This window comes from Embiotoca jacksoni, unplaced genomic scaffold, assembly GCF_022577435.1.
Source record: "Embiotoca jacksoni isolate LCO1_2020_lvr unplaced genomic scaffold, fEmbJac1.0.p SCAF_33, whole genome shotgun sequence".
NCBI classification, from domain to species: Eukaryota; Metazoa; Chordata; class Actinopteri; family Embiotocidae; genus Embiotoca; species Embiotoca jacksoni.
Window position 1 is genome coordinate 2,919,095 of NW_027185385.1, and position 23,237 is coordinate 2,942,331.

General features: G+C 43.2%; 2 protein-coding genes across 4 annotated transcripts in view; one reads left to right on the top strand and one right to left on the bottom strand.

The window, feature by feature from the left end:
* Window positions 1-6,226: 6,226 nt before the first annotated feature.
* On the bottom strand, window positions 6,227-15,801 carry tmem218 (transmembrane protein 218). Of its 2 annotated transcripts, none has more exons than XM_069165049.1 (3): window positions 15,319-15,801; window positions 12,069-12,102; window positions 6,227-7,193 (listed from the first exon to the last, which is right to left on the bottom strand). In XM_069165049.1, exons 1-3 carry the CDS (start codon window positions 15,426-15,428, stop codon window positions 7,059-7,061), a joined length of 279 nt encoding a protein of 92 aa, XP_069021150.1. In that variant the 5' UTR covers window positions 15,429-15,801; the 3' UTR covers window positions 6,227-7,058. The 2 variants fall into 2 exon arrangements, with proteins under 2 accessions (XP_069021150.1, XP_069021149.1); XM_069165048.1 differs by having other exon boundaries at window positions 12,069-12,171.
* Window positions 15,802-17,449: 1,648 nt separating this feature from the next.
* pknox2 (pbx/knotted 1 homeobox 2) overlaps window positions 17,450-23,237 on the top strand; it is a 101,766-nt gene continuing 95,978 nt past the window's right edge. The window contains exon 1 of one of the 2 annotated variants that reach the window (XM_069165050.1): window positions 17,450-17,692. The gene's annotated coding sequence lies outside the window, so the exon portion shown is untranslated. The remainder of the gene's footprint in view (window positions 17,693-23,237) is intronic. The other variant, XM_069165052.1, reaches the window with a different exon arrangement.

Consider the following 23,237-nt stretch of genomic DNA (forward strand, 5'->3'; position numbering starts at 1 on the left):
GTCCAACAACATCTGTGCCATTCATTTTGCATGGGATAAGGGGTGACAGAAAACAAGGCTCAGTGTCAGGGAGGAAGGAGGGGAGAGGAGGTTGAAATAAGGGGGAGGTAACAGAGAGGGGCCTGTATTCTCCAAGTCAGATCAGTTCCATTAATCAAATGTCTTCATTGTGACTGATGAAATGCAGAAGAATAGTTTTTGAATTATGTAGCTCATTTCATAAACTGAGTTAAATCTATTTTGATCATTCTTAATGCTAATAAACACTAATTATATCTACAAAAAATGCCCAGACAGACAGACAGAAAGTTACTCTGTGGTATGTTTACTTTGTCAGATATTAGTAGAATCTTTATTTTTGCTGAATTAAGAACAATTTTAATTTTAATTTTGACTCACATGCTCAGATATAAATCGTCAGAAAAGAGAAATGCTGCGTCTTTTTTTTTTTTTTTACAAACAAAAGCTTCAAAACAGACAAAATGAGTACAAAGGCTCCTTTCTCTTTCACCGCATTGCTTTAATGTGACAACTTGCCGCCCCCCGTTCCACCACCACCAGAACCACCACACACCCCTCCCCAACCTCCCACCAGTCAACTAGCCAAGCAAATTTGTAGCTCCCTGTCTACACAGTATGAGTCTCATACATCATCTTGGCTCGCCCGCAAGAAGCAAATAAAAGTACAGAGTCAACCCTGTCAGAACGTTTGGCTTTCATCTCAAACTCAGTCAGTCAGTCTGGTTTGAACGGCCTCTGATGGCACAGAGATTAAACTTCGGATTCGGTCTGAGTTTTACCTGTAAACAAAAAAGAAGACTCCAGACAGGTTGCAGCTTCCGCCATTTGTCCTGTTTGGCACCAATTTGTGCCGTCACTTTGAGTTGGCTTCGCATTGCAACTGAAGCTAGTCATTTGGTTGTGCTTATCTAATGCTTCTTTTGCAGAAAGATCACGTCTTGCCTTTCCCAGTTAAGGCACAGACAGGAAAACATAAAACGTTGATGAAAATATAAAACTTCACCGAAAGATTGATCAAACAAACTCCTGTGTTAACTGAGGACTGCGTTCAGATACATAGTGCAACAAAGCGCTTATCTTGTTGCACGTGTCGTACATACATGTCATCTTTATACTTTGTGTGACCAATACATTCAGGCAGCTTGCACAAAACAGGCTCAGTTAACTGTGGTCATTTTTTGTTGTTGTGCTTTTACCACCTGGGCTGTTTAAGTATGTATACTGACCTGTACTATTTACCAAAGTGTGCACTAAATATAAAGGTGAAATGAATTTATTATACATCGACCCACAGTGGAATAAAAACACTGCTATAGATGGCATGTACACTATTCTGTCAGGATTGTGGGATACAGATGCAAAAATTCCACCCATGTGATATTACTCCAATCAGTGATGATGAATGCAAGTAATGCTGTAAATTCCGTCTGTGTTTAATCAATCAAAATGTCTTGTGCATGCTTTCGTGTAGTCTCCTATGATCCTGTAGCACCAGGATGTTTACAGTTAAAATTTTATTTCATTAAATCTTTGGGCTGCAGAGGGAGCCCACTGAACTTAATAAATGCCTTGAAGAAATGCATGAAGACAGCAATACATCATCTGTAATATTTTAAAATGAACATCACATGGTGACAGCGATTAACATGGTGAAGACTGAAGTGAGAAACACAACTGAAACAAAAATGTAGTGATGGAGGATTTATATTGGATATTAGAGTGAAATGTGTGTTTCATACAGTGTATGAAAACCTGAGGAACACAGAAGACGAAAAGGTTTAGTTTCAATCCTTCCATCCAACCATCCACCCACCCACCTACCTACCTACCTATCCACCTACCTACCCACCTACCCACCTACCTACCCACCTACCCACCTACCTACCTATCCACCTACCTAACTACCCACCCACCTACCTACCTACCAAAATCTAATCCTGTGCTGACTCCCAGTCTGACTCTACAAGCCCTCTGAAGGTGCTCTGTGTATCTTGCACCAAGATGTTGAGGAACAGTTGATCTCAACCAACAAAGCATGTTGTTGTTGTTGTTGTTGTTTTCCTGTTTGTTTGAGTGCTGTTTTTTTCCGAGTGTATATGTTTTTGGGGGTGTTGTTCGAGACCATACTGATTTGTGTGTGTATATACATTTATTGTTAAAAAATTAACTAAGATATTGTTGGGAAAAAAAGACGTTAACGTTTGGAGACGTTGGGGATCAGGACTGTTCCACCACGTTCACCATCCCCTGTGGCCGGTTCATGGTTTGTCCCTCATTGGACCGCTGCCTGTCAGTATCTACTCACCACTGCTGACCGGGGCCACAGATCCTCTGAGCCAGTCCTCTGACCATAATAACTGGCCCCTTGTCAAAATTGCTCAGTTCTTTACACCAGTGTTTTGGCAGCTCAAAGCTTTGACTTCATCTTTTGCAAATATTGCATTTTGTGCCAAACTGTATCTAAAGGTAGGTCTATCCTAGAGCTAAAATATGAAAATAGGCTACTTGGAGCCTCTGTACCGACGGAGCGAACTCCGAGGACCAGTGAGGCCACCCATGTTCAACAACTGTGACCGCAGTCTTTCATCAGTGTAGCCATTGGCTTTCTAAGCCCGGCCAATATTCAATCATGTCTTCAACACTGTCAAAATGGAACCCCTATAGCGCCAAGCTTCGGCCCTCGATGGGACATCATGTCCAAGCAGCAGACGGCTTTTGGCGAGCAACCTGACCCCTAATCTGGGCCTTCATCATCCCCCCAAGAGACAGATCTTAAGGGCAATTCTTTCCAGAGAGAGAGGTAAAAGGCCAAGGCAACACCGGGACCTCAGTTTGAGGATTTTGCCCCCCTAGTGTGTGTTGCAATCATAGCATCCCCTATCTGTATACAAAAGTGCATAATAGAGCACAACCAGGCGGCGCTGAGAAAAAACTCTTTTTGGCCCCAAAACCGCATACTTTGTTGCTCGGGCAACAAGGCTTTGGTTCATTTTCACATTCTGGCATTAACTCTTTCATAGCTGAGTAAAATACTCAGGCGGTGGAATCTGGTGTCTTCAGGTTTGCCAAACGCCCACTCGTTGGCTAATAAACCCTTATCTGATTCCAGCCTGTATAAGGATTTAAAATTACCCGGCTCATTTTAGTTTTACCCCATGGAGCCCTCATCAGGTTTTATTTACCAATCTTTTGAAAAGATGGTAAACATTGCTATCTGCTTGATTTAACATGAACTGAATCACATTCTTTTGGGATAAGTGCACCGACTTTGCCTGAAATCTTTCATGGATGTTGGGTGTTTTGAGAGCTGGGTGGGGCGGTGACGGTGTCCATATCACAAACAGAGAGCGGGATGGCTGAGGATGTGAACGGCAAGCCAGAAGTTCTGCTTGAGTGCATCTGAATGAAGGATCTCCCAAAGAGGAGCGCAACCCGTCCCCTTCGCAGTTTCAAAACTAAGCACCCTGAGCTTTCTGCTCACACCTCCCTGCCCTTGCATTGCTCTCTCTTTCTCTATCTCGCCCGCCCCCATCTCTTTATATGTCCAGCTGGCTGTGCCACAAAGACTGCGTCTCCCAGCTCCAAATGATCCTCAAACCCCCACATGCTTTGTTCTGCTCATTTTCCCACTCCCATGAGACTGAGTTTAGCAGCAAAAATTAAAATGAGGGAAGGATGGAGGGAGAGAGAAAGATGGGGGAGAAAGATTAAAAAGGTGAGGTAGAGTGAGAGAGTGTGTGAGACGAGAGAGTCTGTCAGATCTTCACAACTCAGGCTTCGGGGATTGGAAAGACCTTGAGTTGGCAGACTGTAAAGACAGCGAGGAATTGCTGTAAACACCTTCTGCATCGTGACCTTGAAATAGAAACTGCAGTGGATTTTCACAAAAAGGCAATTTTGTTGATATGTCAGAGTGAAAGAACCAAGAAGTTTCCTGTGAAGCCGAGGGGATGTCTTTGCCAGCTGAACCTGGCCTTCAATTTCACTGCTCTTAAAGCTTGTTTCTCGGTGCAACTTTCTGTGGGGGCTAAGATCATGTTTTGCGGTACTGTGGTCAATTACAGGCAACAAGTCCCTCCAGGTTGAAAGGTTTAAGATCCCCTATCCCACCCTGCTGAAATCCCCCAGTTCCCCAGCTTGTGTGAAATCATGTGGTGGATTGTTGTGCAGAAAAAGGACCACAGTATGGAGATGTGGGCCGGAACTAATAGGATTGGTTTTGATTCATTAGATTCTCTTTCATCATCCTGGTTGGAATTCCACTCCACGTCTCCTCGGGCTTCACACTTTTAAAATGGAGGTTGGAGGGGGGGTAAGTGTTTATAATTGAGCCTCTAGACTGCAAAAGCTCATTACTCTCTATGGAATCATCTGCTTATTGAAACCCCATTGAATCAGCATCAGGACCATGTGAAGGCAGCACTGTGTTTGTCACAGTAGTGACAACACAGTACAGGATATGATTGAATAGCTGTTAAAATGTGTAAACAAAATGTAGAATAGCAGTGCATAATAAAAAAAACAACACAGTGATGCCTGTTGCTTCTAAATTCAGCTGTTGGTTACATATGTAACATCCGTTCTGTGAAGTAAATGGGGATTTTGAATCAGGTACATATTGGATTCCTCACCTGCGCAATCGTCAAGAATAATTCAGGATTAGTTTACCCATACAGTTCCCCTTAATGAGTCTATTGTGGCTCTAAGGGTCATGCTTGATTCTCACATTTGTTGTGGAGATTCAGGGAGTTGCACAAAACAGACTGCAAACAGCGTACCTCGGGTCAAACAGTCAGATCTCCCTGGAGCTTTCCAAAAAAGACGTTTTTTCCAACAATCATCACCTGCACATTTTAATGCTGCTGTACTATCTTCTGCATCACTTCCGCTTTCCAACGAACGTTCATAATCTTGTTGTCACCATATCTGCCCAACGATCTCTGCCCACGCTTTTGAGCCGATCAGTTTCTCCTCCCTGTTCTTTAGAGATCATCGTACTTCTGTCATTCTGCCTTTCAGACCTCCTCCTGCGTTACCCTCCTCCTCCCCATCACCACCTGATACATCTGTTTTTTCTGGGAATCTCCACCGACGTTCCCATCTCCGATCTCCGATCTTCCTTCGCCCCAACCGGTGGAGGCAGATGACCGCTCACCTCTGACCCTGGATCTGTCGGAGGTTTTTCTTCCTGTTTAAAAGGGACTTTTTTCTTTCCAGCTGTCGCTCATGTAGGATTTATTGGGTTCCTTTCTTAAGTGCCCTGAGATGTCCTGTTGTGATTTGGCACTACATATTTTGAAATCCCTTTATTCCACTCCACCTATTTATCATACATTACTTCAATAAATTGTTTTCCACTCATGATCTCTCCTTATTAAACTGACATTTACAAGGATTCATGTAAAGATCTTTTTGTTTTTTGGGAAGCTGCTGGGAGCATCCTGATTTTGCCCAAATATAAGCTTTGTTTTGTAACTCCTCATTTATCTGAGTATCTACTGCAGAGATGAAGAGCGCAAAGTCAGCATCACTCATACAGCCACAACAGCCACGCTGATTGGAAATTCAACAAATTGAAATGATCCTACAAACTAACTGTACACACAGACTGATTATTTACATCCTTATTCTCATTATTCTTTTTGGTCTTGTCCTGCATGTCTTGTCCCTTTTTGTACATTGAAAGAATAATATACCGATATGCTGCACTTTGCATTGTGCATTTCTGTTTTTGTTTTTTAAATTATACTTGTAGCTATTCTAGTGGTGTAGGGATGGTGATGTCAGTCAGTTAGTCAGTCTGCCAGACTGACTGTAGGCTCAACTTTCAGATGAATTACAAAGGAATTAATGCTGATTCATGGTTTCTTGAAGCTTAATTTACTGACCTAACAGCAGCTGTAAATTAGTGGATGTTTCCAGAATGGGGTGAATTGTCATTAATGTCATTCTCAGGATGAAGTGACATGTCCTCCAGCTCCATCTCCAAGTTAATCTCGACTTGTCCAACACTTTGCTTGAAATACCTGCAAAGCTAATGACAGTCCAATGAGAAACTGTTATATTTGGTGCTGTCTAGATAATGTTAGCATGCCAACATGCCAAAATATGAAGGTAAACATGATCACTAGGATTGTGGCATCTCCACTGTTTTGCACATAATATTTCATCACTTGCTAATATTAAATGCACGTGTGGACATGGAATGCTCTAACAAACACATTTAATGTGACTGCAGCATGAATGAACACCAGGTCGGCTGTTATTCAAGGCAAGAGGACAGGAAGCAAAGATAATTAATGTAGATTATTAGCAAGAATATAAACCTGGAGATCCCATGTGGCACTTTGGAATATAATTAAATGGACGGGGTTTCAACAAATGTAACGCATTCAACCAGGAAGATAGTTGTCAATTACAATGAGTAGCACATCTTGCATTTCATAAAAAATTATAGGATAAATTTGTATTGGCATTCAAATAAAATAGATAAAAAATAAAAAAAAAATCACTGTTCATCAGTCAGTCCTTTTGAAGAGCCACACATTCAATCCCACAGCTTCAGACGGCAGTAAATGGCACATCACATAAGATGCATGTAGAATGTTAATGAACAACTTTCACTTGGCGTATGAGAGCTGGGTTAAATCATGTAGTGCTATTAACACCATATGTTACCTCACATTCACAATGTACAGAAATTAAGAAGAAAAACAACTACGTTGCAAATATATTTATTGATAAAAAAAAAAAAAAAAGGGGGGAGGGTGTGTTTTAATGTTGGTGGACCAAGATTTATTGTAGCACTCTATACACTTTAAATAAAAAACTACAGTATGTATACCTTGCTTGTGATTAAATAATACAAATTATAAAGAAAGAACCCAGATACTGTTGTTTGTATGTAAACAGTAGTCCATGAAGTCTGTAGTCTGTTTCCACATGAACGGGGGCTTCTGCTCCCCACCAGCCTCGCCTGTCTTAAGTTGTGTACATCAGTGACGTGATCCCGGTGCCAACTCTGACCGTGACCAGCTCTAGTGTGTTCTTAAGGCCTTGGCATACACCGGCTCCAGGAAATGGAAGGGCAGCAGCATGAAGAGCGCTACCAGGAAGACCGCACTCCCCACGGCCAGGAGCACGTACCGGCCGATGAACAAAGCGTCCACTATCTGGAGAGTAAAGAAAGAGGGAATCCATTAGGAGTCTGTAAAAACACCCCACTGAAGTATTTATACCATAACTGTATCTAGTGCATGAGAAACGCATGGCAGCTCATGAAGTCAGTATTTCTTCTGTTGACCACCAGATGTCAGGAGAGGGCTTCAACAGAGGCTTGAGGACAAACAGGGAAGATGTGGCCTCAAGTGGAACTGGACACGCATTCAGCATACAGATTCACACACCTGGACAAATCTAACATGCCTTCTTGGATTTTAAACTTATTTCGTTGTGTTTTGCTTCCAGAGTTTGTTGAAGGAGGAAAGTTTCTCTGTGGTCACCTGAAGTCCCGAGTCAACATATGGACGTACCAACAGGAAGTGTGACATCACAGCTAGTTTTGAAGCCAGTTGTGGTGCAGAATGCAGCTTGGACAAGTGTGATCTGGAAACTTAAGACCTCCAAAGACCTCCAGGCACACGACGGTCTGAGTCACCGCATGTTGAATGTCGGTATAAACCTGTTTCGACTGTTTCAGTTGGCTTTGCTGTGCTATTATTTTCAAAGCTTGCAACCTACACGCTGAACATGGAAAGTTTGGACCAAAATTTGGATCACGCAACAACGCAGACGTGCTTGGTTCTCCTCAGTATTTTCTTTTCAGTTTTAGCCCCTTTTTTTTGTCTTGACTCACCTCCCCATGTGCAGATGTTCCACCGAGACAAGTTTAACCTCCAACTTTCTTTTTGAAGGGCTCGGTCGCTGCATCCTCAGCTCTGCATCGACCACAATGTTTGTGAATGATTTAAAGAAATACAAAGAAGCCACAACGATCGTTCTCCAGCGGTGGACAGAAGTCTGGCTATGGAAGATGGGGAATACAGGCCAAAACTTGCGTCTAGTAGGTTAAATTGAAAACATTTGTACATGCAGTTCATGAATTAATACCAGTAACCGCTGAAAAGGCAGAAAGTCCTTTAGGAACGGTAGGAAGACACTTCAGGGACGAACAGCATCACCACTGACGGAGACCGTTCTGTAACGTTGAACTTTAACTGGCTTCCCTTTGAGACAAACTAGTGACTTCTGTCAACTGTAGAAGTTGAGAGAAAAGTGCTGCGTTCAGCAGACCTGCTGCTCTCAGCCTGGTTTCAGAAGATTTACAACATGGAAGCTGTGACTTGCAAGAGACGAGATTGTTTTCAAAAAGAGCACAGCGCCATGATGTGCGTGGAGCAGGGAAAAGCTATAATCTCTGGGAAAAACAAAACAAATCATGTACCTCAGGTCCTGATGTTAATCATGACATGACTTACTGAACGTCCGTCCCTGGACACATTGCTCTGTTTGAGCACAACGGGAGCACTTGCTGAAGTTATGAGAGAGTTATGAGATACTTTAAATCAGTAAGCACTGTAGGCCTCAGTTTAAATTGGAAATCATTATTTACTAAAACTACAAGATTACTATTTGACACAATAATGCATTGATTCAATTCAATGTCAGACATGAGTGTCTGCACAAACTGTAGTTGAAATTGAAAAAAGCCTAAGTATAAAGCCTCTATGTATATTTACCAGTTATGTAGGTAAAGCCTCTTTTTTATTTTTAACATAGAAAAATGATCCCAGACACTTCCCAGGAAGAGAGAAAACAAGTTCAGTAATTTGAAAGCAGTGTAATAAGTGTGTGGACTGTTGGTGTGCAGAGTACTGATGCTCTGAGAATCTGATATGCAGCATACATTCAGCGACCACTTGATAAATGGATCTGATTGTCAAACCTCTGACATAAAGTTTGGAATCAGCCCGGACACAAACAGAACTGCAGCCTCAACAATGTGTGGATGAAGGAAAGTCAAGATGAACAGAAACAACTGGTCTTTCACACTGATGTTCTGTTTCTTGCGTTCGGAGGTTGTATTTTTTTTTCAAGTTGCCATCGAAAGATTTACACTTTTAACACTTCACTGATGGCTTTGAGTTTGTGTTCATATTTCAATCATGAGCCTCCCATGAAAACCAGAACACAAACTGAGAAGACGCCTTCAGCCAAATAATAGAAGAGCATCAGCCCTACTAACAGAGATTTCACAGGGACTGTTGTGGAATGAGGGGAGGTGTGTGCGTGTGTGTGTGCGTGTGTGTGTGTGTGTGTGTGTGTGTGTGTGTGTGTGTGTGTGTGTGTGTGTGTGTGTGTGTAAACCTGCTGGTGTCTAAGAGAGCTGGGGATGATGTATGCCGTCTCTTATGGATGCATTTAACACATCTCACTTTTTAATTTGCCAATTACGCAGCAAGCAGGAGCCCAAAGTGTGGGCCATGTTTTATTAATGTGCCACTGGGTGTACGGGTGGGAGCAGGCAGACGGGGGGGGGTTGGAGGAACCGGGGAAGGGGGTGTGTGGTATAAACTACCCCCACCCTGAGTCTGGGACTGGCCTAATTGGCACTATGATATTATACTTTTGTTTAACAGCAAGAGGTTACACACACACACACACACACACACACACACACACACACACACACACACACACACACACACACACACACAGTCTCTCTGCTAGCAAACTAAGTCTCAGATTTTGATGTGTTTGCAGAGAACAAGTCGGCTCCGAGGGATGTCGTGAACATAAAATGTCATTGGCTGTCCCCAGTGGAACAATTTGTCTGCTTCGCATGTACGTTTGCTTTGTTTAAATACTGTTTCTGATCATATAGGGGGGTTTAATACCTGCAATTTAATTTTTTATGGTCCGGTATTAAAACACTGATTTATTTCCGGTAAAAATTTCAAAGATGAGTCAACGAGGAACATTCACGTCCCCGACTACAAAGAATGGACATAAAAAGTAATGTATCCCTATTTTACATTATTTGAAGGTGTTTTTCTTACATTTTGTGTTTTGAGAAGCCAAAAACTCTAAACATTGTATTTTATTGTATTTTATTGTCTTCTATAAAACTACCCTTTAATATAAAGCATGATTAAATGATAAAAGCATGATTACTGTTAAATCATGATGTGAAAATACACCTTCTGTTTCCTTAAAGTAGTAACAACACGATGTGACCTTTTTTCGAAATGATTTTTTTTTTTATAACAATGTCTCTGCTTGAAGATCCCATTTTCCTGGAAAAAAAGAACTGGAACTGTATTTCTTTAGATAAAACAGATGTTGATGAAGTTTTCCTTTGGATACATCATTTGCAGTTCAAAAGTGTAATTCTTGTAATTTATTGTAATATATCGGACCACAATATCACAAAATCTTTCAAATCGCAATACTATCCTATTGTGACTTAACTATAGAGATAATATTGCATTTTGGGGCCTCTCGTGATTCCAACACTCATTATATACAATATTTAGAGAAACAACACCAACTAAAGAACAAACCATTTGGTGAAAGTCCCAATTTTTCCTGATGTGATTTCACATGTAACCTCTTTTTAAAACATTGGAAGCTCTTTCCAAAGCAGGCATGCGTACATTTCTCTTCGAAACCTTGTACAAAAAAAAAAATCCAGGAAGTCTCATTTAGCTGCCTCCCTCCGTCTCTGTTGCTGGTCTGGTATCTGCTTTTGCACAAAGGCTGTAAAACATGAGCTGGCCAGAACGAGGCTCTGCTCTGCTATTTCTATGGGGTGGCAGCTTGCTTGGCAGATCTGGACAGCTTATTGGCACGACCCGCAGGCAACATGGGGGAGTGTTTGTTCTGTGTTGCTGTTGGACTAAGATAAAGCAGAACAGGCCTTTACGACAAGCACATGCACTGAAGTGCACACAGTGACACTATTTACAAGCACACAGTGCTGTGGATACTGGCTAACAGTACCGCACAGTTAAGGTTTCATTCGTTGTTGAGATGTGCCTACCTTAACTAGTCTTTATCCTCGATCCATACAAATCAAGGAACACAATTCTGCTAAATAATTCTCAGTTACAACCCTGCACGCTCGGAGTTTTGTCTAATAGGTTTTGCCCATTAAACACACACACACACACACACACACACACACACACACACACACACACACACACACATAAAAATGGGTTACTTTTTTAGATGTTAAGAGCATAAATCTGTGATTAAATGTTCTATTGTATTCACTAATCATTTTGTATCAGGAGAGCGGGCACTATTTGTGATTAAATATAATTTTGTGATTTCATGAGATGACCCTTCAGCTAAAATTGAGGGATTATTTGTGGTCTCTGAATCCTAATTTTTAACTCTGAACCAGAAACATTGGTGGAAACAAAATGCCAAATGGCCTTACATCAAGACAGAAAAACACCCCGGGCCTGCTTTTATTTTGAAATGAATTATAGTTTCATTAAGCATCAGCCACAATGACAGAAGACACCACCACAAGTTTTTAAAGGTTCTTTGCGTGGGATTTGGGGCCCGAGATGAAAAATCATACTTATTGTTATTTTTTATCAGTTTATAATCACCGTAAACTAAGAATTGTTGTGTTTATCATTCTTCTTACCTTTCCTCATATCTACATAGGAAGCAGGTCTTCTTCAAGTTTCTACAGTAGCCCAGAAAGGACAAACCAAACACTCTCTCTAACAAAGGGCCGCTTTTCATGAGGGTGTTCAGCTGGTTGCAATCTGCAGCCTCACCACCGGATACATCTAAATCCTACGTACTGCTCCTTTATTGCAGTATATAGTTTGATTTGGGATGTTTTCTTGTCATGGATTTGGCAGTGTTATACGGTAAAGTTTAAATTGTCTCTTCATTAACCGAATGAAGTGATGAGTAAAAACATACCCGTTTATCTATGTGATGATTTAGACGAGCAGACGTGAGGAAACTGAGCCACTAGTTTGAATTTGTGAGTGTGTGTGTGATCAGTGAATAGAGCTCACCTTTATCTCTTCGAACAGTGGTGGCGTCTCCGGGCTGCGAGGGAAAAACACCAGTGTCAAAGTGATGGTGAGAGCCAGGAGGAAAACGGGGATAACACCCAACCTGGGAGGACACAGGTCGAACAAAGAGGACAGAATGAGGACTCCCACCACTAAATGATTGCTTTCTGTACATGCAGTGAAAGTAGGATTATCTGTGGGTGATGTCATTATGATGCTCCAATTTAAACAACGCTGGAACCTTTATCGTGCTTTTAAAAAGTTGTTAACTTTCCAATCGAGTAAATAGCACCGTGTTTCATGCATTTAGGCTTTACTGTAATTGCACAGTGTTTGGTATCACGTTGCAATCTACACAAAAACACACACTTACTGACTTTAGTAGTATGGCTTGATGTGAGTGGTTGCACAAGTGTTCAGTGGGGGCTGCTGGGTGCACAGACCCAGCAATGCATCAGCACAGCAGCATGCCAGTATAATCTGTTGTTTCACAGAATTTAAGAAAAGCGGAAAAAAAAAAATTGTGGTCTTTCTTTGTAGACAACAAAATACACATGGCGAAACATATGATTATCACTAACAAATGCATATTCCTGCCAGAACACACCTGATGATGTTCTTGATGTTTCATGAATCTGGATTCACTCTAAAATTGTACACTCAGCATCAATTACATTACATTGCAGCCTTTGAGTTCTTTCTTTCCCCTCTCAAAACAACCCGCTGTGGACAACAATGATACGTGAGCCAGTCATGTTTTATGACATTATACTGTAATACATTAACATACGTCAACTGATGAGTCATGAATATGCCGAATTTAGCACAAACCTTACTAATGCCATGGTGTACGCCATCTATGTTCCAGATCATGTGTGCTTTGATCCACAAGCAAAGACAATTTAAGAGGCAGGAATTCCACAGGAGTTTGGTTCAGTGTGTCGGTGGTGCGTGTCGGTGGTGCGTGTCGGTGGAGCGTGTCGGTGGTGCGTGTCGGTGGAGCGTGTCGGTGATGCGTGTCGGTGGAGCGTGTCGGTGGTGCGTGTCGGTGGAGCGTGTCGGTGGTGCGTGTCGGTGGAGCGTGTCGGTGATGCGTGTCGGTGGAGCGTGTCGGTGATGCGTGTCGGTGGAGCGTGTCGGTGGTGCGTGTCGGTGGAGCGTGTCGGTGATGCGTGTCGGTGGAGCGTGTCGGTGGTGCGTGTCGGTGGAGCGTGTCGGTGGTGCGTGTCGGTGCAGTGTGTCGGTGGTGCGTGTCGGTGGAGCGTGTCGGTGTCGGTGGAGTGTGTCGGTGGAGCGTGTCGGTGGAGTGTGTCGGTGTCGGTGGTTTGTGTCGGTGGTTTGTGTCGGTGGAGAGTGTCGGTGGTTTGTGTCGGTGGTTTGTGTCGGTGGAGCGTGTCGGTGGTTTGTGTCGGTGGTTTGTGTCGGTGGAGTGTGTCGGTGGTTTGTGTCGGTGGTGGGTGTCGGTGGAGTGTGTCGGTGGTTTGTGTCGGTGGAGTGTGTCGGTGGTTTGTGTCGGTGGAGTGTGTCGGTGGTTTGTGTCGGTGGAGTGTGTCGGTGGTTTGTGTCGGTGGAGTGTGTCGGTGGTTTGTGTCGGTGGAGTGTGTCGGTGGTTTGTGTCGGTGGTTTGTGTCGGTGGAGCGTGTCGGTGGAGCGTGTCGGTGGTTTGTGTCGGTGGAGTGTGTCGGTGGAGTGTGTCGGTGGAGTGTGTCGGTGGTTTGTGTCGGTGGTTTGTGTCGGTGGTGCGTGTCGGTGGAGCGTGTCGGTGGAGCGTGTCGGTGGTTTGTGTCGGTGGTGGGTGTCGGTGGAGTGTGTCGGTGGTTTGTGTCGGTGGAGTGTGTCGGTGGTTTGTGTCGGTGGTTTGTGTCGGTGGAGTGTGTCGGTGGAGTGTGTCGGTGGTGGGTGTCGGTGGAGTGTGTCGGTGGTTTGTGTCGGTGGTTTGTGTCGGTGGAGTGTGTCGGTGGTTTGTGTCGGTGGTGGGTGTCGGTGGAGTGTGTCGTTGGTTTGTGTCGGTGGTGGGTGTCGGTGGAGTGTGTCGGTGGTTTGTGTCGGTGGAGCGTGTCGGTGGTGCGTGTCGGTGGAGCGTGTCGGTGGTTTGTGTCGGTGGTGGGTGTCGGTGGAGTGTGTCGGTGGTTTGTGTCGGTGGTTTGTGTCGGTGGAGTGTGTCGGTGGTTTGTGTCGGTGGTGCGTGTCGGTGGAGCGTGTCGGTGGAGCGTGTCGGTGGAGCGTGTCGGTGGTGGGTGTCGGTGGAGTGTGTCGGTGGTTTGTGTCGGTGGTTTGTGTCGGTGGAGTGTGTCGGTGGTTTGTGTCGGTGGTGGGTGTCGGTGGAGTGTGTCGGTGGTTTGTGTCGGTGGAGTGTGTCGGTGGTTTGTGTCGGTGGTTTGTGTCGGTGGTTTGTGTCGGTGGAGCGTGTCGGTGGTTTGTGTCGGTGGTTTGTGTCGGTGGAGCGTGTCGGTGGTGCGTGTCGGTGGTGCGTGTCGGTGGTTTGTGTCGGTGGAGCGTGTCGGTGGTGCGTGTCGGTGGTGCGTGTCGGTGGAGTGTGTCGGTGGTGGGTGTCGGTGGAGTGTGTCGGTGGTTTGTGTCGGTGGTTTGTGTCGGTGGAGCGTGTCGGTGGTGCGTGTCGGTGGTGCGTGTCGGTGGTTTGTGTCGGTGGAGTGTGTCGGTGGTTTGTGTCGGTGGTTTGTGTCGGTGGTGCGTGTCGGTGGTGCGTGTCGGTGGTTTGTGTCGGTGGAGCGTGTCGGTGGTGCGTGTCGGTGGTGCGTGTCGGTGGTTTGTGTCGGTGGAGCGTGTCGGTGGTTTGTGTCGGTGGAGTGTGTCGGTGGAGTGTGTCGGTGGTGCGTGTCGGTGGAGTGTGTCGGTGGAGCGTGTCGGTGGTTTGTGTCGGTGGTTTGTGTCGGTGGAGTGTGTCGGTGGTTTGTGTCGGTGGAGCGTGTCGGTGGTGCGTGTCGGTGGTTTGTGTCGGTGGAGCGTGTCGGTGGTGCGTGTCGGTGGTTTGTGTCGGTGGTTTGTGTCGGTGGAGTGTGTCGGTGGTTTGTGTCGGTGGAGCGTGTCGGTGGTGCGTGTCGGTGGTTTGTGTCGGTGGAGTGTGTCGGTGGAGTGTGTCGGTGGAGCGTGTCGGTGGTTTGTGTCGGTGGTTTGTGTCGGTGGAGTGTGTCGGTGGTTTGTGTCGGTGGAGCGTGTCGGTGGTTTGTGTCGGTGGTTTGTGTCGGTGGAGCGTGTCGGTGGTGCGTGTCGGTGGAGTCATCTCACTCACTTGGCTGATCCAGATGCTCTCAGCAGCATCATCCCGAACACAACAGCCACAATCCAAACGACCCCAATGATGAAAACTCCGGTACCGACCTCCAGCACGGTATTTGCCATGTTTGTCCAGCGACGTTTGAAGACAGCTCACTCGACCGACGGGACAGTTAATCGGCGTTGAGGGTAAATATCTCTTCACAAGCGATGCTCGAAGCTTCATCAACATTACAGTCAAACACGTTGAACGTGCTAACTGGTGTTAGCTACCATCGCTAGCGGTAACCGCTGCATCTCCTGTCGGTAAGTTAGCTGTCCCTGCTAGCACTGCTGTGCTGAGACCGACAGTCGCCTGCTTAGTGAAAACTCACGCTGCCGTTCGACACAATGTTTAATTCCTATAAAAGTGACTCCTTGCTGTCAATACATCCGACAGTTTTCAAGTAGTAATGAGTTCGGTGGATAAGTTAAAACTCTCTTCAGCGCGTCCCGTGCTTCCTGGTAACAGCAACGTAGTGTATGATTGGTTAAACAAACGAGCCGACTAGCCAATCAAATACGTCGTTACTGCAACACGGAGAACACGTGGGAAACAGGCACACTTGCACAACTTAATCAAGCTTCATCCCGGTTCTTCACCGCTCTGCTGTAGAACCAAAACCGGAGGCAAAACTGGACCTCATTCAGCCGAGAAGTGGCTCCTAATGCAATCAAGCATGAACACATTTAGTCCAGGCTCATTTCTACTTTCACCACAGATGTTATGGTGGCTTCGCATGCGTCTGCCTGGTAACGGTGGTCTGTGACGTGTGTTTCAGCATGTGTTCTTTTTCACATTTGCTTTACACATAATTCTTAACAATTCATTTGAATTACTGCAACGATGTCGTTTAGAAAGTTCTTGTGGCTCTAACTTGTTCTCCACTGAGCCAGTTAGATCTGTCCATAAGTTATTACAAAGGATATATGTCCAATTCTCATTTTATTTTCCCATTATTCTCTTTTTTTTTTTTTTTTAATACCAAGTCAGGTCTCCTGTGTGTTTAAGATGAACATTTTTGGTCTCCATAGAAATCTCTGCCTGTGGCTCTTATTTGCAACGTGGGACTCTTGCAGCATTGCTTCTGGGATCCCAACTGTGTTTTGGGAGCACGTAATGATCAATGCGAGCCGACAGGGGTCTGGGCAGATCCGCGTTTCAAAGGCATGTATGATCCAACACGTGAGTGCGTGCGTTTACGCGCTCCAAGTGGCGGTGCCTCTGGGTGCTTACTGGAACAAGGCATGTTGCTTTTAGGTTACCCTTGTAAGATCCATGCATCCAACGTTTAATAATGATTCTGATACAAATGTCAGGTGATGGATGACTGAACGTTTAAACATGTAAAAGTTTGGTGTCCTCCTTTTGCACACCTCACTTTCCCTCAGGTGATTTGATATTATGTGCACAATCAAGCAGATTAAAAGTTAAAGAGCAGGTTATACAGCGTTTTCCTCTCATTCTTGTAAAACCTGGTGTCCAGGTTCTTCTGATTGCGCTGTATTACTGAGCATATAGTGGGCCATAAAAAAACAAAAAACATTGTGTCATCACACACCACCAAATATGAAAATCTTGAAGTCTTGAATAGCCTGCCTGTATTAGACGAGTACATAAACAAACAAACCTTGAAGGGATTTCATACAGCCGGTTTTGTCTCAGACTATAACTGAGAAGTTTAACATGATTCAGGATAAAGTTGTCTGCAGTTGCAGTGACTGCAATTTGAATAGGCTACTGAACCTGAAAATGATAATTTTATTAAATGGGTTTCAAATTGATCATGGACATTATTACACATTGTTACCTTGCCCTCAAATATGCGGTCATATCATATTTACCAGGGGAAAAATGAAGCTATTATTTGTCAGCCTTTATTCCAGTGGAAGATAATGAAGGCAATTATTGTGCATTTTCGGTTGATTGTGAAAAATCCTTATGAACTAAAAAAAACTATAATTTTGTGTTATCCAAGCTGATCAGGAGCAGCCAAATAATACGAATGATAATAATAATAGTAGTAGACTAATACTTGCAATTGTTATTTCTTTTAAATAATTGATTTCCTTTTTCTTTTTAGTTGCTCTGAGCCAACAGCATCAGTGCAACCTGGATAGAAATGCTGTCTGTTCCCAGGCTTGCTGCGTTGCTCTCGTGTAGCCCGACGTCTGATTGCCGTATTTCCCATGAACACTGGAAGGCATCAGCAGCCCGGTGTTGGGAAAACGGGGAGCGGAGATGAAGATGGAGGTGGGAGGGGCCTGGCATGGCTGACGTCACCGGCTGTGTGGAGGAGTATAGGCTGTGCTGTCAGCCCAGTGTCAGTCTGATGAAGATTGGCATGCAGGTAAGCTGTCATTCATTTTCAATGTCAGTGCATGGGAGCAGGGCTTTACCACTTCAGCGTCCTTTTTTTCCCCCCTTTCCCCCCCTTCATTACAAAAGGCAGGACATTATTCATACAGTCAGACAGCAGCCAGGCCAGAGTGAGGGAGAGAGAGGGAGGGAAAGAGAGAGACAGAGAGTAAGGGAGGGAGAGCGAGAGAGTGAGCGAGAGAGGGAAGGGAGGGGGGAGTAGAGGAGGGGGAGAAAAAAGAGAGAAGGAAAGAAGAGGAGATGCATTTTTGTGCTGGACTGAGTGGATTTTTTTTTTTTTTTTGTCTTTTACTTGATGCGGCGTTTGGAATTTTAGAAATGTCTCGGTAATGTTTGTGATGCAAATATCAAGGACGTATTTTTCTTCTTCGTTTTAATATTATTGTGCGGCGGATGCTTTTGTGCCGGAGGTTGTAGTTTAAAGAATGAGAATAAAACTGAGAGTGGATCGGGCAGAATGCGCGCGTTGCCTCGCTGCAGGAAGCTGACAGTCTTTTATTTTATTTTATTTTTTCCACTGCCTTGTCGGAACGCCACATCGCATTCAGATTAGTTGCAAATTAACAATGAATACGTAGTGGTGTTAGTCAGTGCAAAAACCGCGTTGTGTTGTTTTACTGCCACTCCGATTTTCTTAATGTTGAAGTTCCAGTAGTGTGATTGTAAATAGGTTTTTATTTTGACTGGCGGAGTGGGTGGTGGTTTAACTTTCAGTGGGAAATAACTACATTTTTATGTCAGTTAATTCACTATTTTGTTTTCATTATAAAATGTATTGTATACAGTGTGTGTGTGTGTGTGTGTGTGTGTGTGTGTGTGTGTGTGTGAGTGTGTGCTTGTGTCTGTTTTTGATTTTGACCAAATAAACAAATGACCCCCTCATTTTAATATCAAACTCAAAAGAAAAAAAAAAAAACACCTCCACTCCGAAATGTAGCTTCTTTTTTTTTTTTTTTTTTAAATGCATCGTTAACATTTTTCTTTGATCATTTGAATAACTAAGCTTTTCTGTGAACATATACCTAAGTTATAATTTGTGGCAGGCGTCTCTCATTTTCTGTTTGCAATTCATAAACAGAATTTTTTCAAATTAAAACAAAATCGATATATATATATATATATATATATATATATATATATATATATATATATATATATATATATATATATATATATATAACTATATAGTATAACTTTGCTGTTTTTATATATATATATATATATACAGACACACTCACACATAAAGCCATTGTCTGGTATTTATTTTTCAAAATAACACCTATTTCCCTCCCCTGTCTGTATTTTAAAAGGTCAAGTCTGCGGAGTTTATTTCTGTCTGATTTTCTTGATGAAGTCTTGATTGAAGTGTTTGTGCATCTCACTGAGGTCTAATGTTTACTCTCAGCCTGCTGCCCTGCAAAACCTCCCCAGTCAGAACAGGGGCCTTCTTTGTGCGCCACTCACCACTTTTTATTTCAGATGACTGGTTTATTCCACAATTGCCTGAATGACTATTTGACTCCGTGTTTGACTGGCACCAAACCCTGTGAGTGATTTGTCGGAGCCGGCGTACAGTTGTATGTCTTCAACACTCAGGCCCTGATTTGTTCTTAGAACTGGAAAGACACAGATTCACAGTTAGTTTGCTGTGTTTTGGTAGTTTTGTGGTTCAAAGCAAGTTTACTCAGGTCATGGGTGATCTGTACCCCTCAAATATTACATACACCCACTGGAACACATGCATATTTAGCAAATACAAGAATTAGAAAAGGATATTGAAAGTTGTTAACTGTGAAGTTCAGGAGGTTTAACTTTAGTGTTAAATTTTTTGGCATCTGTCAAACTAAAGGCCCCTCATAACTAAGACCCTAGTCTGAGCATCAGGAGTACATTAGCTTAATTAAATATGCATGAGCCATTTGTTTACTAATCATCTGCTTCCCTGAGAAATCACAATGGCGATTTGGACGATTTTAGCTCTCTCCGTCAAAAACATTCGGCAGGTGCAGAGTAAAATCCCATGAGGAGCTAAACTCGCGTCCCCTGTGAAAGTAAATGCTTTGAAAGACGCTGTTGTTGTTGCTGTGAGTTGCTGTTGAAAGAGCAAAAGAAGGTCTGTTACCTTTTACACTATTCAAATGGTTGTGCACCTTTGTCAGACTCAGCTGGGTATGAATTTCGACAGTGTACACACGCAAACACACACACGAGTGGAAACGCATCACTACCAATCACCCTCAGAGATATTTGTTCTTTGTTGTGATGTACACCACACAGCTCTACATATTGTCAGAACGGGATAATGCCAATTTAGTTTATCCACCAAACCCTGCTGGGATCTTAATTGATGATTTGTGTCATTGGACAAGCAGCCCTGGGGCATATTTGGGGCTGCGAAATACTACGACACCATTTGCATATTCCCATTCCTCCTATATGGGTAAATTACATGATGAGGTGTGATGCTGTGCATTCCTGCAGCTTTTGGGGGGATAATCACTAATAAAGTGATTCAGTCACACTGAATGAAGGAAGTAAACAGAGCGAGGAGAGCATATGTTACAAACCAATTTAAGCATTTATGTATGGCCATAAAGCAATTGAGGAAATTAAACCATGAGCAAATGTCTTGTCATTTCCTTCGCCTTTGCCTCTAATTCTGCCCTGCATGGTGCCGCAGAAACCAGTGCATCATTTCTTTTAGACTATCTAAGGTTTCTTTCTTTCTTTGTGTTGCATGTGTAAGGGTGGGGGTGGGTGGGGGTGTCTTGTAAGACTAATCGGACGTACTTTGCACGATTCTTTTTCCTAGAAATCAGATTGTGAAATATTTAATTAGTTATTTTTTCGAGGGTCTTACTTTCTTAAATCAGGCTGGAAAACATTGAGGATGTTCAGAATTATTCATGAGGCTTTAGTCTGCTGGGTATCCTCAGCGGAGTGCATCTCGGTCCTGTTCCTGCCCGTGATGTAGGCTAGTCTCCTCATGTTCAATAGCGCGGCAGTCCTTAAGACAGTTCTGTTGCGTTGCATGTTTTGGCCTTGTCTGGGCCCTCACAGGTCATGCCCACTAAGCCCTCTTGATCCCTGTTGCTCTCAAGAGAAGGCACAGGCCTGTTTATGCCGGCAGACAGCACAGCTTAAGGACAGCCATTGCATGCTTACCCCTGCTCATTCTGCAGCCAGTGCTGCGTTGGCATGGCTCTAAGTAAGCCACCAGGGAGCGGGGTCGGAGAGATGGATTGGCTTGATTTATGCTTAAAGAGGAGCAGCAAGCAAATTCAGTGATTCTTTATATACTGTCAACATCACAAAGCTTTGGTTCTGGAAGGACACAGATGTAATGAAAATACATGCTGCGGAGGACTTTAACAGGTTTGAGGACCGTAACTAAGCAGTAATGTTATTGTTTTAAACGTTGAAATTATTGACGAAACCTTGAAAACCTTTGAGATAGATGTACAAACACTTTTAAGTCCTTACACATGGCAGAATACAATTTGCTTTGAATCAGTTAATTTTAGAATTCCTATCGTTTGCTAATAAAAATCTAAATGCAACGTGATTTTACCGTTAAATTCTCCAAAATGTTGTGATGTATTTCGCTCTTTGGTTTCACAGAGCGCTTTCTAACATTAGCCATGTGTGTTCATGATGTTCCTGCAGGTTTAGTCCTTCCAGTGCCTTGATAGTGGGCATTTCCCCCCTATCTTCTAGAAATTATAATTCAATAAAATGCAACAAGAAATATGTTTTCATAGGAAGGTCATTGCAACCAGATTATATTTTCTATCAACATGCTGAGACAATGTTGTTAATTACTGTATGTTGACTGTTGATATTGTTTTCTGGCAAAATAAGCAGCCTTTCATGCAGCAGAATATTTACTTCCAGTGAGTACACAATTTTTATGGTTATGTTTACACTTTTGTTCATCAACACCATAATCTTTCCCTCACTTTGACCCCAAGTGTTTTTGTTGCCTGAACCACAGACAGGAGTCTTAATGTGAACCCTGGTCTCTGGTGTTACAGTCATGGTCTTCCCCCCACCGAACCACTTCCTATAAACATAAAGACGCATAAATGTGTCACCTCGGCCATTCAAAAACATACTGCTTCTGAAAATAATCCACCTGTACGCCTCCCCACCACCTCAACCTCCTGTTGGCTCAGATGCGTGAATTTGATTCTTCATTCGTTCTAAAAATGTTGTCTGACAGTCAAACAGCAGTGATTAAATCACGGCTAAACATAATCGGGGAAACTATTTAATTACATGGAAATGCAGTCGTAAGATATTAGGTTGTTTTTTTTTTTGTGTGTGGCTTTACTACACAAATGTGATCACATGTTGTCTTAGTATAACTTCTAACAGCTCATTATGTGTCATCCAAACATCTTCAGCTGAAAAAAAAAAAAAAGTCAGAAAAATCCATGTCTGTCTTCAGAATGTGACTCACTGATTGAAGACAGCCCTCAAATGAACTTTTAGAAACCACATAATAATTGGAGATGTGGGCTCGAACAGTGAACGCCACAGCATGGAGGGAGTCATACAAAGGCTTTAGTCATTAGGTAATGATTTTAGCATCAGTGCTCTGATTGCACTCCTTTTTTCAGACAGAGGAAATGAAAACCCAGCAGGGACACATTCCCTAAAGTGAGTCGAAGTCCTGGCATGGAGTGGAGTCCAATACAGCTTTGGGTTTTCGTCAGCAGGATGCACACACAGATACGGTGTTTACTGGGGGTAAAGTGTATCTCCAACACTAGGCTGCTTCCACTCTCTAATGTCTGCAGTATTCAATAGTGGTAGTATAAACTGCTTTTGATGTCATTATTTTTGCAGCGAAAACAATTAAAACACAATATTTTTAGACCGCAGCGGTTTACTATTCAAGGATCAAGCACACAATCAAATTAGTAACAGCTTATTATATATTCTGCATTTGAAGACCTTTAACAAGAGTCTGAACCTCATTGTGCCTTTGGTTCTTATCTCTGGTGGAATGTAGATAATCCTAATAAATGAGTAGAGGTTCACACAGAGAAATATGAAGCCTGCCAGTAAATCCTGAATTTATTATATTTTAGAGTCCTGGTAACAGCTGAGCTGGGTGAGGTTCAAAATATTTGATTTGAATTCAACAGCAGATCATAGCAGAGAAAATCCTACCAAGCACTGTATGGCTGCATATTTGTTCTTCCCTTCAGAAATGAATAAATGCATGGGCCAAAATGTTGTCGCCGCTGTTGAGAATTTCCCACAGAGTAAAACGCTTTAAGAACTTCCTTTAGTGACATGAGGGCTGTTTTTTTTTTTTATGCTAACAGCACTGACTTTGCACAACGCAGTAACATGTTAATACAATAGACTACGGTAGTGGCTTTGCAAAATACCAATGTATTTTTGCAGCTCAACACCTTTAGTAAAATGGCTATTATGCTACCACTGTTTCTTCATTTATTTAAGCCGCAGTCATTCAGTGCTGCAGGTACAGTACCAGCTGTTGT